Genomic DNA, 20,769 nt, shown 5'->3' with positions numbered 1-20,769 from the left:
TCTCCTTTGGGGTTGGTAAGATAAAAGGGCTCTTGGTTGTAGAATTGCACAGTCCTGGAGTTTCTTTAAACAAAAATCTCTGTATATTTAAGACTCGTCAACCAACAAGGAAATATTTTCCTGTTCTAGGGCAAAAGAATAATTGACGAGGAAGGTGTAGAAAGCATCAATGACATGTTTCATGAGAATGCCATGCTACAGACTGAAAATAATAACCTGCGTGTAAGAATTAAAGCTATGCAAGAGACAGTTGATGCATTGAGGACCAGAATCACACAGCTTGTTAGTGATCAAGCCAACCAAGTTCTTGCCAGAGCAGGTATGCATGTAGGTGGGATGAGTGAGAGATTAACTTCTGGAGGGCAGAGAACAGTCTTTGTGTTCACCAATTACCTAGAATAGTTGAAGTAGAGATGCCAGTATGTGTGCATACAATTTGTGGTTTCAAGTTAAATACTTAATTAAAAAAAAATAATAAATTCTTACATAAACAAAATGTGCCCTTTGTTTCATATCTTATGATCTGTCACATGATTAAGGGTAGAAAATTTGCTGTACCAACTGTGTTTTAAAAACTTATTGTTTTGCTTCCAAACTTTTTTCTACTGTTTTGTTAAAGTGTTAATTTAAAGGGAATTTTTAAATTTTATATTCTATTTTTTCAGGTGAAGGAAATGAAGAGATTAGTAATATGATTCACAGTTATATCAAAGAAATAGAAGATCTCAGGTATAGTTCAGTTCTGTAACATGTAATACACTTACTTGTTTTGGGTTTTGCAATTTTGTAATATTTCTATCTGTTGAGCTTATTGTTTTGCAGCTGTTCACAGTGATATTTCAGCCCCTTGGACTAGTTAACTTTAGGGGACTAGTTACTTGCCTTTCCTATAGTGTCAAAATCCGAGCTACTTTTCTCCCTTCTCTTTCCATATTATCTTCCCATGTTATTCTCCTACTTTTATGATTTTACCCCTCATTGGACACCTCCCTAACCTGACATAAAGAACAGTCATAATTGATGTTAATGAAGTTATGTTAGTGCCTTTTCTTCCTGTGCCTCTTTTCCCATCATATTTGGAAACAGATCAGTGTCTACAGGTCATCTCCAATTTTTGAATCTCCCATTCCCTTCTACTTCTTTAACTATTATGTGTGAATCATTGCATCCCTACCAATTTGCCTGCTTCTCTCTGGGAATTCATTCACATTTTATGCAACATGGCACACATGCTCACTATATGTCAACAGCATGCCATGGGCTGGGGGCAAGCACAGCATAAACAAAGAATTCACAGTCTAGATGTAGAAACATATGTAGTCACATGTAGTAAATGGAATGACAGAATTTAGCTAAAGGTATGCCCATGCCTGGGGTGGGAATGTGAAGAAACCAATGGACCTAGATTGGAGGGATAGGGATGGAAAAGAAGGTCAAGTCAATTATATTTTCAGGTTTCATGATGAGCCTTGATGACTGAGCTGTTTTCTCTTGAAGTAAAACTCCAGTCAGCTCCATGAAGGTGCATCTAAGTAGTTCAGACCTCACTTCTGCTACCCATATGCAGAAAATAACCAAGTAGCAGGAGAGATCATCACACAGTTTTAACCTTCACAATTACCCTAACTCTTCCCCATTTTGTTTCTGTGTTTTCTTTCCCTCTCTTCTTCTGGCTATTCTAGAGGTTCTCAAACTGACAGTACTCAAAAAGTACTATCTCCACTGTTTCTGGCTCCACAAAGCACACTAGACCCCTAAAACATTCCAAAAAGTGAAAACAAATGAGAAGACATCCTGCTATGGCAATAGATAAAGTTATTCAAATATAAATTTTTCTCTATGTTTGTATATGTGTGCATTTGTTATCTGTAATATGTATATATGTTATATAATATGTTTACATATTGCATATATGTGTATTTATACATTACATATATAATTTATACGGATAAATGTATATATTATATAACATATATAATATAAATTTTTATATTATGTTAAATTGATATATTACATATACATTTCTATAATACATAATTACATATATATTTAACTGTAAAGTACATGTATATGTAATTTTTTATGCTTCACTTTTTTGGCAGAGAACTTTGTGGGGTGTTGCATCCTGGTTCTCCTCAGCAGCCAACTTGGGCGTGCCGTTTTATCCTGCCTTGGCAGTACTCTTCCCTGCCCACTGCCAAAAATTTGTTCATTCCTCATTTTGTTGACCCCATCTTTACCCTTCCTTGAGACACAATTGATATCTGTTTTTTAATATCTGAAGATTTCTTCCTGCTCCCAGGCTGCTTCTCTTTATCTCTTTTATTTCCTTGGCACTTGCCAATTATTAAGGCTGATTGCTGGTTCTGGTTCTTGTGCTCTGTTTACTTTCCTCCCTTCTGTTATTCTAAGGTTGTACCTAGGCTTGATCTCACTATTGGACGAATGGCTTGACTAGTGTCATTATTTCCTAGGAAACTGCCTGGATCACTTCCACTCCTTCTAGTGCCTAAAAACAGCATCTATTATATTCCTTCTTCAAGATCTTAAGACTTTTTCTTAAGCCATTTAGAGAACAGAGATGACTCATGGGTTCTGAGTTCAATCATTGATCAAATCTTTCCTCTTATAGGTTAATACCTTGTTTCAGATTCCCAACTTGTCTTTGATGACTCTTTAATTGGGTGTGTCCCACCCCTGGGGAGTAGTCTTCTAGAATTCCAGGACTATAATTTACATATGGGATAAACATAAATGAACCTTGAATTCAAATTGGATTACTTAGATTGAAATTTAAGCTTTTAATTATTAATAATGTGTGTAACCTTGGGCAAGTTACCTAACATCTCAGAGCTTTAGTTTGTTCATTTGTATGAATAAGATAATACCTGTTAATCTCACAGAGTTATTATGGGGCTCATATAAAAAACTAAGATATATACATTCTTAATAAAGGTATTGTAAAGATCTAAAGTGTTATTATTATTTAGGTACAAGTTCTCACGTTTTGTTTTTAACCTGCTAAATCCTACATTCAATTCATATTTCTATCAAAATTTGGTCTTGGGAAGATATTTATTCACAGCTCTTAAACTCAAGGCAAATTTATGTTGATGCTTTGCCACTTGGGAATATTCCTATTTTAAGTCTTATCATTCTAAATGTAAAATAATAGTAGTTACTTTCAGCAAATTTATGTGACACATTGTTAATGAAATAAAAATAACTAATCCTCATATTTTGGGGCATTACAATTTTTGTAGAAATTTTAGAAATTTAAATATAGAAAGTTTGAATATAGGAAATAATAAAAAGAGAAAATTAAAATCATGCATAGTCTCATAATTCCAAGAATTGATATTAGCATTCTGGTCTATCTCTTCAATATTTTTTCAATGCACACTTTAACACAATTGACATCAGTGTGTATATACTGCTTTTTTATCTATTTTTTTGAAATATATGCTAATATATTATGAACATTTTTAAATGTTAAAGATTTTTCTAGATGATTTTTACATGGGTTCATATAACACTATTTGGTTGTAATTGATTTATGTAATCCTCTGCTTTGAGATAATTACATTGTTTCCAACTTTTTAAATAAGAATAGTTATTATTTTTAAAATACAATATTAGTCAGGTGACTTTTGAATTCATGTTATCATTGATTCTTCTAACATTCCTAGGGAAGTATATATTTTCATCTCCATTTTACAGAGGGAAGGAGCGGAGGCTTTCAGAGACTAATGGTCCAAGATCCAGTGAGTGACAACTGAAATGCAAGCCCTCAGTCTGTTCCTTCCCAAGGAAGTCTATACATTTCCACTCATGCCTCACTGCTTAATCTTCTATTAAATGAAATGAAAAAAGTAGCAAGTGGGTGGGTGAGTGAGTGGAAAGAGAGTTGCTCCCTCTATAGCCTGTACAAAAGGCAGGTTCTGTTAATGTAGCCTGGAGTTTATGGAGGTGATACCTAAGGGTTTCAGCCTTTATTAGCACTAGTATTAAAGAAGCATTGGCTATGCACCTGCCAAATGCAAACTTTTAACATTGGGTAAAAAACACAAATTAAAAAATTTTTTTAAAGAGACTCACAACATTTATTATATAATAATAAAGGAACTATTTAAAATATAGGTCATTATTTTTAGCCGATTTATTATATTTTTATTCATTATTATGTACTCAAGATTTGTCTTGGAAATGAAAAATATAGAAAAATGTAATATATTGCCTGTACTTTTCTATTATTTGATAATCATGAATTTTGACTTTGAATTTTTATAGTTAAGCTGAATTTTTATACTTAGGCTATCTTTTTTTATTTAAAAAATGACAGCATTATATTTAGAATTTTCTTTAAAACAATTTTTAAGTCTTTTAATTAACATAGAAGTCTGTACACAGTTATTTAACCCTCTAAAAATACTGTAATTTTTGTCCTGCTCGGATATGACCTCAGATCTATAATAAAAGAGTTTCATTGAAGAATGCATGGGACATTCACCTGAAACACATATTTACTGATTTATGTACACTCTGTCTCCAGCTGGTTTTAAGAATATCATGAATAATTTTGGTAGACAATGAAGAAACAGAGATGACTATGCCTTCCAGAGATTAGTTGTGAATAGTCTACCATCTTTCTCTGAAATATTTGAACATGTGGCAGAGGTGCTTAGCATAGTATTGAGACAGAGATAGATGATATTTTCTTCTTATACTTCTGTCTCAATTACTGTTATGCCAAATTAACCTTGAAAATATTTTATACTGAAGTAGATAATTGTATTCTTGATGGTTTAAATAAAATAGAAATTTAAAATAATTGGCCTGAAGGACTCTCTGCATCCCTTTTTGTCTCAAGAGTCCATGCTCTTTTAGCATTTCATCATTTTGTGATTTCATATATTACTATCAGAATGTACATTATTCTCCTGTCTTTATTAGGACCTCTTGAGCAAACAAAAGAATGTTTTCAATGATCAAACTCAGGTTTCCTTGGAGATACCGTCTTTTCCCACGCCATATTCAGGAGCCAGATGTCTGTCAGCCAGTTTGGGACAAATTTAACTAACTATTCCTTATTAAAGTTTGGAAATGCTATTATTGTGTAATGAATGAGGAACCCAACTAAAGGGAGCATGCTGCTTATGTTTTTTTAAGTTTAAATTATGGGTTTACAAAGCAAGGACGACTGATTCTCACTGGCTAGCATTCAAGTAATCGAATTATTGCTGGCATCTGAAGATACAGAATTTTTTTGAGCACTACATTCCTTCAAATTTATAATTATTCAATCCGGAAACTTAAAAAGTGTCCTAAACAGTAACTTGTAAGATCACTTATTTTAAAAAGTTCTATCTTGTAGCAATGTTGAAATGCGTTTTGGAAATCTTTTTTAGCATGCAACACAACTTATTTAAAATGTTCCTGACTTATTTATAAAGAAAAATCATAGAAACAAAATGTGGAGTGCTGATTGCCAGTAGCTGAGGTAGCGGGGGTGAGGGGAAGTTAATGTTTAATGGGTACAGAGTTTCAGTATAGGAAGATGAAAAGCTCTGGATGGTGATGATGGTTGCACAACAGTGTGGATTTGCTTAGTATTGTAGAACTGTACACTTAGAAATGGTAGCGTAGTAAATTTTATGTTATGTAATTTTTAACCACAATTTAAAAATACTTCAATTTAAATATATTTTTGTTTGCTAGGGCAAAATTATTAGAAAGTGAAGCAGTGAATGAGAACCTCCGAAAAAACTTGACAAGAGCTACAGCAAGATCACCATATTTCGGTGGATCATCAACTTTCTCTCCTACTATACTATCCTCAGACAAAGAAACCATTGAAATTATAGATCTAGCAAAGAAAGATTTAGAGAAGCTAAAAAGGAAAGAAAAGAAGAAGAAAAAAAGGTAGGGTTATAAAATCACTGCTATATGAATTTTTATTTTTTTCAGGATATTTTAATTTGCAATTACAATGAGTATACATAGTCTCATAAGTATGTTAATACATGAATAAATCATTATATTAGCTGACAGTTACAATTATACACTTTTTAATGGTTTATCTCTACTTATATGTAAGAAAAATAAGTTTAATTGTAATAATATGGTAATTAATTTTCTTTAGAACATGACAAGGTAAAATTACTATTAAAATTTATTTTATTATTTCTTCAAATAGCTGCTTTTGCATTTCCATTCATCTTGCTTTCTGCAAAGCTTGCTGCCATTACAACTCAGTGTTTTCATTTTTCCCCTCATTTTCTAATACAATTAAGTAGTCTCATGGATATTTTAATTCCTGTCTAGATTAGTTTAACGAAAAGCTAAACTAATCCGTCATAATGTCATAATGTCATTTGGTCTCTTAAGTATTTTCTGCAGGGCTTCTAATTTGATTATGTGAAAATGATTCATACTATTTCAGGTTTTCTGAATCTTATGACAAAGAGTTACTCAGCTTTTCACCACTGCTCTAGGTTTTCTCTTCATTGCATCCAGATAGTATCTCTGAAATCAACCGGATGCAAAAGGGAGGAAAAAAATGAAAATTTTACCACTCGTAATATATGAGTGGTTAAATACTTTTAAATTCTTTACATGTTTATACATTGATTCTATGGTGCAGTCAGATTACTTACTGAGATTGTATTTTGAACATGCCAGTCAAATTAAATTTAAGCATTTTTGGCTAGATATTCAAAAGAAGGCAAAGCCATTTTACTTGCCACATGGTTTACATGTCACAGGAGAATGCTTTGTAGAATTGTTGACATTTAGTCTACCTGCTGCTTTGCCCAGTTTATTTAGAAATTTGTGTAGACAGCCAGGCATTTCTTCCTTGAGCAGTCAGTTGATCAAAGGCATTGGAAGTTTAAATTCTTCAAATTAACTCTGCTTTGTGTCCTTGAGTTAAAAAAAGTAAATAAAACAAGGAATTACACATTTATGGTTAGGAGACATTGCAGTTGAAATTGCATTCTTGAGATATTAATGTCTTAATAGGTGTTTTTTATGGATGACTGATTGTGGCAGCATTAATAAATGTATAATGATTAGCTCTCCCCTTATGGAGGGTAATTAAAAGTGAAATAATGGTCATAGGATTATTGAAACCAGTGTTACCCGACTTATTGCTTGAATGAACATGAGACTTTTGCACATGACTTATCATTTACTTGTAAAATCCAATTCTGTAGCTGGTCAAAATGTCAAATCGTATGACTTGTTTCTAAGGGTCAAGATTGTTTGTGTTCATGAATTATAAGTAAGTATAAGCAAGGGTTATTTTTCAAGGTCATGAGATGACTCTACTCTTTCTTTCTGAGATAATTTTAGAGATACAGCCCTAGTCACCTGCTGGATATGAATAATAAAAATAAATAGGGATCTCAATAGAAATCTAGACTATTTTTGACATTTTATAGTAGTAATAGGTCCTCCAAATTAATACCTCAGATTCAGATTATTTTGGTGACAATGCATAGTAATAAGCACTTTTGACTGATAAGTAGTACCAAAGGAAAAACACTTTATTATTAAGATGTGTCCTTGTTGCTTTTTTATGGAACGCCTATCCATTGTAAGGTTAACAAAACTTAAATAAAACAGCAGTTATTATTATTATTATTTTTTGAGTTGGAATGTCACTCTGTTGCCCAGACTGGAGTGCAGCAACCGCTCCCGGCCACCGCAGCCTCGACCTGCTGGGCTCCGGCGATCCTTCCGCCTCAGTCTTCCGAGTAGCCGGAATTACAGGCATGCGCTACCATGCCCAGCTGATTTTTTGATTTATTGTAGAGATGAGGTCTCGCTGCCCAGGCGGGTCTCGAACCCGCGGGCTCAGGCAATCCACTCACCTCAGCCTCCTAAAGGCGCGGGATTACAGGCTGAGCCACCAAGCCCGGCTACCAGCAGTTATTTTAAAGTAAAAACCTGTGACTAATTCAGTGATGATTGTGATTGTGATAATTATTATGATAAAAATAGTTGATTTTAATAATAATAATAACACACCATATGACTGGATTTAAACCTAAAAGTCTAAATGAAGAAAATAAGTTATTGCTTAACAAAAAGTGACATAATTGAAGATCTTCTTGGTGATATAAACACAATATAACTATAAAAGTTTTTAGAGGCAGTTTATAAATTTTTATTACTACATATAAAAATTTATAGAATAATAGAATTTGTCTTACCACACTATAATCAAATATTGTTTTGGATTAAAAAATGAAAACCAAGCCTGTTTTACTCAGTTTGAGAAAACATTTTGTTCATCACACTTAGATCTCAGTAACTGTTAGCTATATGTAATGTAAATTCCTGTTTTAAAAATGTGTACAAGTTTTTATTTAGCCAAAGAATTTGCTGCATGTTGAATCAAACACACAAAAAATAAACCTAGAGTTCCAGAAATGTTTAGAATAACAGCAGCTAAAATTAGTGTTTAGTCTTCAACAGGCGCTCCTTTGAGTTGAGAGCTGCTACTGTATTAGGATATACTGATTATGGCTGAATTGCATTACATACTTCATGTGTATCTATTTTATTTATCAGAGCGGGCATGGCAAAATTTGGTTCTGCCTCAACCTTGCACATATAGTAGGTAGATTCAACTCAAAATTTGTTGTTTGGAACTTGTAATTAATTTTTCTCTAGTAAGTGTTATAGATAACATGGTGTCCAGATTACTCAGTGCACTCACACAAAATGATTTTTGCTCATTTTATAGTGTGGTAAGAAAAATTTAGAAGGGAATGAGAAAAGATAAAAAAGAGGAAAGCCAATCTTTGGGGGGAAAATGTGAATTTCTGCTTCAGCCATTCATTCTTCCTGAACTTTTTTCCGTGTCCCCATGCTGTTGTGATCCATTCCTCCTTTATACATTCCAGCTTTCATGAAATTCTGCCCTACCATGAAGTACTTCCAATTTCAAAAGTATCTTCTTTCTTCTCTCATCTCTTTAAACTCAAATTCGGGACAAAGCCATTCAATTAAAGAAATTCATGCAAGTTGAAATGACTGATAACCAATAAGCTTCCTTTCTAGGGATGCTTGTAATTTTGAAATAGGATATACAATAATCCAAACAGCAAAATTTTAGATCGCATAATCTAATGAAGAAAAAAAATATCAAGCAGAGTAGGAAAAATTGTTTTACCCTCTTGTGGCTAAGAGTTTCTAAAACCTGTCTGGAGTTTACTTCATCTTTGGGTTCCTCTCTCCTAAGGTGTTCTGCTTTCACACCTGCTTTCCTTTCCTTCCCACTGAATTCACAGGTTCTCTAGTATCTCTATGTCTTTTATTTTGCTTTGGGTTGTAGTGGCTACAGGGACTCTGTCAATGTAAGAGTTGGTAGAAAGAGTGGCAACCGGGTCATTTTTATGTCAGAAGCTGCATTTTGTTCAAGGAAAGTTTCACCTTCTTCTGCATCAGTCTTTATCAGAACTTTAACCAATAGCTGATATATGAGGTTTAAAAGTTTGCTTTTCTAACTTTTTGTGTTTATTTTCTGTTGAGCTGTAAAATATTCCAAGGGTGTAGATAATCGGAAAATAAAGGAGTATTCGGGATCATGGATGTCTTATTGATCTGGTTATCTGTCTCTGAATAATTGAATGGACTAGGTTACATATCTTTCAGTTATTCAAATGTTAAAATGGTTGGCAAGATTTGTCATTCTCTCTATCTTTTTCTCTTTAACTGTAGAGGAAGCATTGTAGGGGAACTAAATGAAATAAAAGCTGAACTCCTTTAAGTTATGGAGAGGTGTCAGATGATTTGTTTGTTCTCTGTTTCTCCATTGTCTTTTTGAACTATTGATTGTAGTGATTTTAAAAAGGCAATGGGGAAGGCACCTAAAGTTTATCTACTTGTTAGCTCATGTCAGTCATATACTTTAATATACCTCTCTTGTGTAAGGTAGAACAAAACAAAACAAAAACTTATATTGAAAATGGAAAATTTGAGTTCTTTACCAGGGAAACATTCTAGCTCATTATCATAAGTAGAAGCCTAGAGTAGACATAAAACTTGTTTGCATTTTTTTGTGTATATGGGTAAAGAAAATTTACCACTCACACATTAAGTTCCATAGTTTTGGATATCTAGCTTTAAATGACTTACAGTATATAAAAAACTCACTCAGCTCTCAGACTGCACTGTATTTTTGTTTAGTGGTGTTGGGTTGAAACTCTAGAAACACAGATTTATTAGATATTGACTTTACTTTTCTTTTTAGTAACTATACTAGATCATTTGATCCCTTGTGAATATTATCCTGTAGACTTTTTTTGTCAGAAGGATTGCTAGTCTCATCTTCTAATAACAGTATATATAAGTTGATTGTGAAAAACAATCACAGACCAACAAGTACAAATTTAACTATAAAATTAAAATGAGAAGAACTGGCTTGATGAAATAATTCATACTTCTGACTCCGTCTCCATTTTAAAATATTGATCATTCTGACAAATATTTTTAGGATTCTGGGCAGAAGTGTGTTATCAAGATTGCCAAAAAGGCTGGGCGTGGTGGCTTATGCCTGTAATTTCAGCATTTTAGGAGGTAGAGGCAGGACAATTGCTTGAGCCCAGGAGTTCAGAACCAGCCTGGGTAACATAGCGAGAACTTGTCTTTACAAAAAATGAAAAAAAAAATTAGCTGAGTGTTGGGGCACGCACCTATAGTCCCAGCTACTCAAAAGGCTGAGGTGGAAGGATGGCCTAAGCCTAGGAGGTTGAGGCTGTGGTGAGCTTTGATTGTGTCACTTGCACTACAGAGCCGGTCCCCAATTCAAAAAATAAGTTTAAAAAAGATTGTTGTATGTTTAATCAGAGCCTAGCACATCTGTCTTTTTGTCTACATGACAAATATTGGTATATAGTACGTTCCATTGAGTAAAGATTCCCAAGTTTTTATGTTAATTATTCTTTAAATTATAAATAAAAGACTTTAATATTTATAGTTTATTTTATACATTTCTGGTTAAAAACAATTTTACTAATGGAAAGTACTACATTTCCCCCCCCCCCCCCTTTTTGGCCCCTTTTGCCTTAGTTATGCCCTTTGGTAGTTAGTTCATAATAATTAGTAGAATAAACTCTTTAATCCCAATATTGTGAAGTTTTATTTTCAATTAATAAAATTACAGTTTTTCGCTGATACCATAACAACCATATTCATTTGCCTGTAATACCATTTCATGTATAAATTTGAAATAGGGTTTATTTTAAGCTTTTTTTAGATTTAGTGATGCTTACATGTAGTAAATTAAAACAGAAAATAAGTTTTTAAAAGTAGTATCCTAGTATGTAGTATTGTTGGTATTTTCATATTATGGTATAAAGGCATTACTTTGTGAAAGTTCTTTTAATGATGTTATTTAAAAAGTCTTCTGTTAAGGCTTATAAGGAAGAGAATATCGTTGAAAGTGGGCATTTTGGGGGGAAGCTGAGATAATTGATCAATTTTAGATTAAAAAAGCAATGACATCCAAGCACCCCTAATATATACCAACTTATAAAAATTGAAACTATGCATTTTACTGATTAATAATTTCAACTGATAGTCTATATGTTCCTCTTAGATATAATGCTGCTTGATATTCTACTTACTTTTTATTCATACAAATGTATTGCCTTTTTACTGTGTATTGTCCTTTGATAATATCTTTTAAAATTTATTTTAAAGTCTTCAAGCTCATGTATCATTTTTACCTTCTTATCACTTTCGCTTTTTACTGTCTGGTTTGTCCTTCATTGGCTTGGCCTTCCAATACTGTGCCTCCTGATTTTGAAGGCTACAGAAACTTGAGGAAAGCAATCAAGAAGAAAGAAGGTTGGAATATTTCCCAGGTTTTTTTTTATTAAACTGTCATTTAAATACTTAGTTGCCATTCACAAGGAAATGTGTTATAGAATTATAAATTGTTTAAGACTGGATAAGCTGGATGCTCCTAAAAGTATTGATGCTTTTATAACAATAACAACAACGCTGTGACATATTTTTAAAAAGTACTTTATGAGACTAAAACCTTCACTAGATACTTGAATTAAAATTCAAGCAGTTTCCTGTGATTTCAGAATAAACTATCATAATTGTAATGATGCCTTATCTTTTTTAGGCTAAAAATCACCCTAAAACTCCCTACCATTTTATTTATTTAAACAAAATCAGCAATTCTTTGTCTTGCAGAAACTTGTGATCACAGTGGGAACTGACATTTTGTTGCAGCACATGCTGTCTTGGGTGGGCTTCTCTCTCTACTTGGTATAATCTTTATTGGAAAACAACATTAAAATGACAACAAAGCAAAAGTAAACTGTGGCCTTATGACAGATAAGATTTAGAAGGCATTCTGAAGATTTAAATAGAAAAACATTTTTTGCCTTTAACATTGGTTTGAAGTAAACATCAAAATCAGTATAGTCTCTCTTTTTTTTTCCATTTGAAACTTGAGCAAAATTTGGAAGCATATTTTCATTTTACTGATTTGGAATCTGATTTTTAAACCAAGGATCAAGTGATATTTTACTTCTTTTTTTTTTTTTTGAGTTGGAGTCTCACTCTGTCGCCCAGACTGGAGTGCAGTGGCCGCTCCCGGCCACCGCAGCCTCGACTTGCTGGGCTCCGGCGATCCTTCCGCCTCAGCCTTCCGAGTAGCCGGAATTACAGGCGTGCGCTACCACGCCCGGCTGATTTTTTGATTTATGGTAGAGATAAGGTCTCGCCGCCCAGGCGGGTCTCGAACCCGCGGGCTCAGGCAATCCACTTACCTCAGCCTCCCAAAGGCGCAGGATTACAGGCTGAGCCACCGAGCCCGGTGATATTTTACTTCTTATCAGAACTTTTCTTCATAGATTTCCCTAAATAAATCTCCAGATTATATAGTCAAAATTATTAATTAAATAAACCAGTTTCAAAATAATATTTAACTATTTTAGAAACCCTACTTTAAAAATTAAGCTCCTATTTAAAATAAGGACTCAAGAGCTTTTACTATGCAACTAGTTATAATAAATATCTTGCTTTAAATATCTTAAAGATTAAAATTTTACTTTTAAAAATTATTTTATAATTTATATTTTATAATTGTATTCTGAGTGCTATATAGTATTCCAAAGTTTCTATACTTATATTCTATAAGTTCATAAGTGTTTTAAGAATTCTATACTTAGAATATAATTCTAGTTGTCTGTAGGTCACACTAGAACTCATCTAATCAATACATATTTAAGATAATGTGTCTACTATCTGAACTAAACCATGGCATTACAATTGTGAGATTTCTTCTACTTTGACAGATCAAAATAAAATTCATCATTAAAATTGTGTGTGGAGGCATTTTATCACTTTAAAATATTCAAGTCCTTTACATGTACTTAGTAAAGAGGGTTTATTTCCAACTTTGCATGATCTGTAAAGGACAGAAAAGCAGAGGAGTTTGGTGATTCTAGGGCAATGCTTTTCAGACATAGATGTGCATACAGGTCTTCTGGGGATTTCAATAAAATGTAGATTCTGATTCAATAGGGTTAAGGTGAAGCCTGAGATTCTGCATATCTTACAAGCTTCCATATCTGTGAACTAAACTTGCAAGATTCTAGAATACTGGTCCGGGATCCAAGATCCCTGGCTTTAGGCCTCTTGAGTGGATTAACGTCTCCTGGCCACAGTTTCCTTTTTTGTTTGTCAAATGAAGGACTTAATTACTAATGCTCCTCCCAGCTCCCAAGATTCTGATTCTATAGAAAGTGCAAATTTAAATATCTTCCTTTGCTGCCTAGATAGGTATTTAAGGTATTAATTTGTGTCAGATTATCAAGGAAAATTTGAATATTTGAAGTAAAATAATTATAAGTACCAACTTGTATTTTAAAAGCTTCAGCCTTAAATGTGATTTGTAAAGGTAAATTAATAATGTAAAGTTATGGCTGCTGATTTTTCTGCATCAGAAGTGGCATGGACAACTTATATGAATTAACTTAATACATAAGTGAAAGAAAACTTTTGTTAAACTGGTTGTTGGCGACTTAAAGGGAGCAAAAGGATGTGTTGATTCCAGTGTTTGAAATAAGGCAGTCTTATGGCCATATACCTGAGCAAAAGGGGACTTGAGTTGGAACTTGAAGTTATGAAGGAAGTGACAATAATGAAAATTGTATGCTGCAACAGTCAAGTGAGAGAGGGAGACTATATTGGGGAAGAGATTAGGAAGACCTGATGGGAGATGTCTTCCTGACACATTTTCCTTAGCCCTACATTTTAGGCTTAAGCTTCAGGCATAGCACTGCTGGCCTTTTACTGCGATAATCTGATGGAGGCGGAACTTTCTTCGAGATTTTCAACTTCAACTGCATGATAATGGAAAATCAGCAGTCTTGGTATATTATAAGCAACCCAAGAGAAGCATTCAGTATATCACATACGATTATTTCTTGTTTGTCATACAAGTTCTTCCCAGGTGGTTTCTAGTTTTCTTCAAGTTTGTTTTTCTCTAACAAAATGATCCAACAACACTCATGGAACCCTGTGACAAGTTACCTGATTTCTTGTCGGTACTATTACTTATACTTTCTTCTCACTCCAGAAATATGTTGTCTTCTATGCATCCTTATGCATCTTTCAATTTGTACTATTCTGCTTCAACATAACTAGTACATGAGACACATAGGCAAATTCAAACAGAGGTGCTTATGAATAGTAACAGGGATTGATTTATTTAACCAACACTTACTGGACATTTATTATGTGCCAGGCCCCCGGGCAGTAGGGATGTAATGCTGAGTTGAACAGATGCAATCTCTTCCCTTATGAGGCTTATAGACTAATGGAAAAGACAGACATTAAAGAAATAATAACATAAACAAAAATGACAAACTCTGTAAAGTGCTCACAAGGGAAAAGTATTTATATTCGTATTGTTCTGAGTACAAAAACATCTAATCTTGACACTAGGTGCCTAGAATTAAACATTGCAGTTAAACACTTATATTAGGGCCTAAATGAGATTAATTTTTTCATAGACACTAAAAATAAATTAATGTATTAGAAAAATTATTTAGTATGATAGAATGTATGAAGGAAGCGATCAATGTTAGTAAGATATTCTGATAGCTTTTAAGCTCTTTCCAGAGGAATTTTACTTGGAGAATATTGTCTTATTCAAGTATTTTTTTATTCTTAATTATTTTAAAACGTATGATAGTACAAAAAGAAATCTTTTACACATAGATTAACTTAAAGTTTGCTTTCTTAATATTATTTAGCCTAATTAAATATATGAGTCTAGAAAACAGAAGTGTAACTTCTGGACATAATTTAGGTTGTTAAACGCAAAATGATTTGAGTGCACAAAAACTTTGCTCATTGTAGTCTTCTGTCTTCTCAGGGCCACCAGGTCTGAATTAATTTATTTGTCTAAGCAGTCATAAACTAAACCTAACTGACAGCAGTGTGTAGTTATGGCAGTAGGTACTAGGTAACTGAAGAGGAAGGCTTCCAATTATATGGTGAATCTTGTGGCAGACACTAGAATTTTCTGTTCATTCAAAAGGCAGCCTAAACGCCAGGCAGATTTGGTATGCAAAGACCTATTCTGTGAGACCATAATGAGGTGCTCTAGGGTGGCCTTAGAAAAAAGAGCTTGTGACATTACCAGGAGACCTGAGCATGCTGATGGATATGGCCATTGCAGACAAACTTACTGTGGGCAGATTTATTCTGGATCTTTAAATTTACACTTAAGCTTATTAGGACGTCAATAAAAATGTAGTTTTTATATATCTTTGCATTTATGTGGGAGAAGTTTTATGTGTTCAAAGGAGAAAACAACCATGTGTGATTTCCTTTGAGTTTAAACTGCACTGCAATATAGTTAATAGGCTGTCATTGTGACTAGTTCTTAGCAGTCTTGTGAGATCTTGCGCTTCGGGATATAATCTATTCCTCACTGTTTTCTAAAAAGTAAGTTTTTCTCCAGTGATATAAATAATGACACTATTGGTTGAATGGCAATTTCTATTTTTCTCTGAAGCAACAGACAGGATTGCTTTGTTCAGTCAAGTGACCAAGTTTTTAAGTTCATTTTCACAAATAATGTATAGTTTTTAAAAATCTGAGAAAGTGAACAATTTTCCTCTCTACTTTAACACTATACCGTTATGTTCCTTTTTTTTAGTGTGGCTGGTAAGGAGGATAATACAGACACTGACCAGGAGAAGAAAGAAGAAAAGAGTGTTTTAGAAAGAGAAAACAATGAATTAGAAGTGGTAAGTATGAAAAAAATGAACTTGTAAACTTTAGTCACTGGATTAAGTTGTCTTAGTTGCTGATAATTTACTAGTTTATATGTAGAAAAGGGAAGTGGTTATCATGCATACAGTTTAATCTATTTCCTTGAGGATTTCTTTTCTTCAGAAATGTGAGCTGTAAAATATTGGCAACTTTTAATCTTGTGTTTTGTGAAAGCATTGTGGGGGGTGCTGGAGGAAGGGATAGGATACTATGAGAGATGAAATAATTTTTGATTTAAGACAAAACTGTTATGTAGTAACCTTAAATTCTTGGAATAATTTTTGCACTGATGAAAAATACTTTTTTTTTTTTTTGAGTTGGAGTCTCACTCTGTCGCCCAGACTGGAGTGCAGTGGCATGCTCCCGGCCACCGCAGCCTCGACCTGCTGGGCTCCGGCGGTCCTTCTGCCTCAGCCTTCCAAGTAGCGGGAACTACAGGCACACGCTACCACGCCTGGCTAATTTTTTTTTTTAATGTATTGTAGAGATGAGGTCTTGCCAAGTTGCCCAGGCGGGTCTCGAATTTGCGGGCTCAGGCAATCCACTCACCTAAGCCTCCCAAAGCGCGGGATTACAGGCTGAGCCACCGAGCCCGGCTGAAAAATAATTTTTTTTCATGCTTTCTGTACTTTGTACTCCAACAGTCTCTCTTAATGAGGTGATCAGTTTGCTTTGCCAATGTTGTGCTATTAATGGTCACAAATCATTTTAGGAAGAGAGTCAAGAAGTGAGTGATCATGAGGATGAAGAAGAGGAGGAGGAGGAGGAAGAAGATGACATTGAAGGGGGTGAAACCTCTGATGACTCAGATTCCGAATCAGATGAAAAAGGTACTGGTGCTTTAGTACAGGGACAAAAATGCATCTTGGGACAGAAAACTCTTATCATTCTTTATTTCATACTTGATGAAAGCAGCTTTTATGACTACCGACCTACATATGCCCTCCAAGGCTCATGAGCTAAACAAATGAAGATTTTTTCTCTTATTGTATTTAGTCATTGTGTGATTTCCATTCCTATCTAGTACATATAGTATTTGTTGTCTTTGACCAAAGTGAACACTCTTTATCTTTTTCACGTTTTGATTTATCTAGGAAATCTTCCTAATAACTACCAAGTAAATAAAACTGCTTAGATATAGATCATGGTTTTTATGCTCTTGTTTAAAAGCTAGAATTATGATATTTTGGCTTATTTCCAGTATTTTTATTTTCTTCTCTTATAAATAGCCAATTATCAAGCAGACTTAGCAAACATTACCTGTGAAATTGCAATTAAGCAAAAGTTGATTGATGAACTAGAAAACAGCCAGAAAAGACTGCAAACACTGAAAAAGCAGTATGAAGAGAAGCTAATGATGCTGCAACATAAAATTCGAGACACTCAGCTTGAAAGAGACCAGGTGCTTCAAAACTTAGGTAATAAAGTTCAAACTAAATTATCAAGATGAGTTTTTGTCTTCTCTTCTTCAAGAAGAAAAAAAAATTAGAAGCCACTTTCACTGTTTTTTTGTGTTTTTGCTTTTTTGACAAGTCAAATCTATATCTTTTATTTAAGAATTATATATGGCCTGTAAGGGACTTTCTGGCCACATTTGATGTTATTTTGTCTTATGTTAAGTATTCTTCTTTTTTTATATTGATATCTGTCTAGACTATCTAATTATTTTATCCAAATTTGTGGCTAATTGTTTTAAAGTCTTGAGTGATTGAAAGGCATCCTGGCCGTCTGAGGTGTGGGAGTTTGGAAAATAGTTCTTCTCTAAGGTCATGAGTTATAAATCTGTGAAATAAAATCTGTCTCACAAAAAACAAATACAAATATCCTTTGATCACTTAGGCTCCGTAGAATCTTACTCAGAAGAAAAGGCAAAAAAAGTTAGGACTGAATATGAGAAGAAACTCCAAGCCATGAATAAAGAACTGCAGAGACTTCAAGCAGCTCAAAAAGAGCATGCAAGGTTGCTTAAAAATCAGTCTCAATATGAAAAGCAATTGAAGAAATTGCAGCAGGATGTGATGGAAATGAAAAAAACCAAGGTATTGATTGTGTTTTTCATTAAATTTTGATGTTAAGGATGCTTGTGTCATTTGGGACAAAAAAACAAAACAAAACCCAAAAACCCTATTATGACTCTTTCCATATTCAATAAAAGGTAACAGTCTAACAAATGATGCCCTCCTTTGGCAATTAGAAGTTATGATAGTCGTCTCTTATCAGAGTTGCTAAAATTCATGCAGTTAGACTTTGATGGTTATTTCTTCTCATAAAACTCTTAGACAATGTTAACAAAATATTTTAAACTTGCAAAAAAGCATAGATAAGAACATAATCAACACTATATCCACTAGGTATAAAATACTGAACCTTACAAATGTGCACTAAGCCTCCTCTATATCCCTTTCTGATCAATTTCCCATTCGCCACGAGCTTACAGCTGTCTTGAATTTGGTGTTTATCTTTCCCATGCATAGAAAGCACTAGTTTTATTTCCCTAACCAAAGATAATTTGTGAGTCCTGATATGTTATCTGTTTTTGTTGTGGGATCACTTGTTCCTAACATCTGGCATGAAAATCAACATAGTTTCCTTAAAATAGTAAACATGGAAATGACTTAGGAAGTACCATTATGCATCACTTAATGACAGGGGTATGTTCCGAGAAATGTGTTGTTAGGCAATTCATTGTTGTGTGAACCCCATAAAGTGTATTTACATAAACCTACACAGTATAGGCTACTACACACATAGGCTACGTGGTAAAGCCTGTTACTCCTAGTCTACCAACCTGTACAGCATGTTACTATACTGAATACTATAGGCAGTTGTAGCATAACAGTAAGTAATTGTGTATTTAAACATCTAAACATAGAAAAAGGTACAGTAAAAATACAGTATAAAAGGTAAAAAAATACTATACCTGTACAGCTTTTTGTATAAGCTTATTCTATGTTTTTTTCATTTTTATTTTTAATATTTTTCCTTATTACACATTTTCATTAGAAACTAAGACACAAACACATACACCTTGCTTTATCATGATTTGCTTTATTGTGCATCACAGATAATGCATTTTTTACAAATTGAAGGTCGTGACAGCCCTAGACTGAGCATATCTATTGGTACCATTTTCCCAACAACATGTGCTCACTTTGTGTCTTTGTGTGAACATTTAATGGTAAACTATTTTAAATTAAGATATGCACTGTACATTTTTAAAAAATATAATATGATTTCACATTTAGTAAACTATAGTATATATAAACATAACTTTTATATGCACTGGGAAGCCAAAAAGTCTGCGTGATTTCATGCTATCGAATGCAGTATTGACTTTATTGTGGTAATCTGGAACCAAACCTACAAAGTCTCCAAAGTATATATTTGTATGGTACACTTTCCATGAATGGAGCTTACATGACTTTAAGCTGCTCTGGGTGAGTCAGTAAATGAGTGCTGAGTGAATATTAAAGCCTAAAATGTTACTATACATTGCTGTAGACTTTATAAATATCACACTTAGGCTATACTAAATTTATTTAAAAATCGTTTTCTTCTTTCAATAATAAATTAACATTAGCTTACTGTAACTTTTCAACTTCATAAACATTTCAGGTTTTTAACTTTTTGACTCTTTTGTAATAACACTTAGGTTAAAACACAAATTCATCATACAGCCATTCAAAATAATTTCTTTCTTTATATCCTTATTGTATAAGCTTTTTTCTTCTTAAAATTTTTTTTAAAAACTTACATTAGCCTACTAGGCCTACACAGGATCAGGATCATTAATATCATTGTCTTTTACCTTCACATTCTGTCTTAAAGGTCTCCAGGGACCTACAAGAACATTCTGCAATGTCTTCTGAAGGACCTACCTGAGGCTGTTTTACAGTTAACTTCTTTTTTAGAAATGAGTATAAGGAGTATACTCTAAAACAGCTATAAAAAATATAGTATAGTAAATCCATAAACCAGTAACATAGTCATTTATTATCATTATCAAGTATTATGTACTATACATAATCTTAAGCGCTGTACTTTTATATAGGTGGCAGTTCAGTAGGTTTGTTTATGCCAGCACCATCACAAAACACATAAATAATGCTTTGTGCTATGATATGACACTATGATGTCTCTAGGAAATAGGACTTTTTTAGCACCATTATAATTTTATCAGATCACCATCGTATATGTGGTTTGCTGTTGACTGAAACATTGTTAGGCACCACATAACTGTAGTTAGATTACTATGTTGTATAGTTACTGATAACAACAATAGCTAAAAATTATTAAGTGCTTATTATGTGCCAGGTACTGTTGAAAACACTGGTATAGATATTAATGCATTGAATTCTCACAAAAACCCAACGCTCTGGAAATATTATTTTATAGATGAGAAAATCAAAGCTTCGAGAGGTAATTTATTTAAGGTCACACAGCTATTGATAA

The 20,769-nt window shown here is 33.4% G+C and overlaps 1 protein-coding gene across 4 annotated transcripts in view; it reads left to right on the top strand.

Annotated features, from left to right (window-relative positions):
* Positions 1 to 20,769, top strand: part of KIF21A (kinesin family member 21A) — a 71,914-nt gene that overhangs the window by 11,574 nt on the left and 39,571 nt on the right. For 2 of the 4 annotated variants that reach the window (XM_021711386.1, XM_021711385.1), the window contains exons 8-15: positions 130 to 319; positions 666 to 729; positions 5,719 to 5,922; positions 11,821 to 11,859; positions 16,202 to 16,292; positions 17,030 to 17,147; positions 17,547 to 17,735; positions 18,157 to 18,356. In XM_021711386.1, the coding sequence (XP_021567061.1) occupies positions 130 to 319; positions 666 to 729; positions 5,719 to 5,922; positions 11,821 to 11,859; positions 16,202 to 16,292; positions 17,030 to 17,147; positions 17,547 to 17,735; positions 18,157 to 18,356 (1,095 nt within the window). The remainder of the gene's footprint in view (positions 1 to 129; positions 320 to 665; positions 730 to 5,718; positions 5,923 to 11,820; positions 11,860 to 16,201; positions 16,293 to 17,029; positions 17,148 to 17,546; positions 17,736 to 18,156; positions 18,357 to 20,769) is intronic. The other 2 variants (XM_021711388.1, XM_021711387.1) reach the window with 1 other exon arrangement.

Source organism: Carlito syrichta, unplaced genomic scaffold, assembly GCF_000164805.1.
Source record: "Carlito syrichta isolate Samal-C Ts95f unplaced genomic scaffold, Tarsius_syrichta-2.0.1 Scaffold302225, whole genome shotgun sequence".
NCBI classification, from domain to species: domain Eukaryota; kingdom Metazoa; phylum Chordata; class Mammalia; order Primates; family Tarsiidae; genus Carlito; species Carlito syrichta.
Note: the sequence above shows the minus strand (reverse complement) of the source record. Positions and strands in the feature narration are given on the sequence as shown.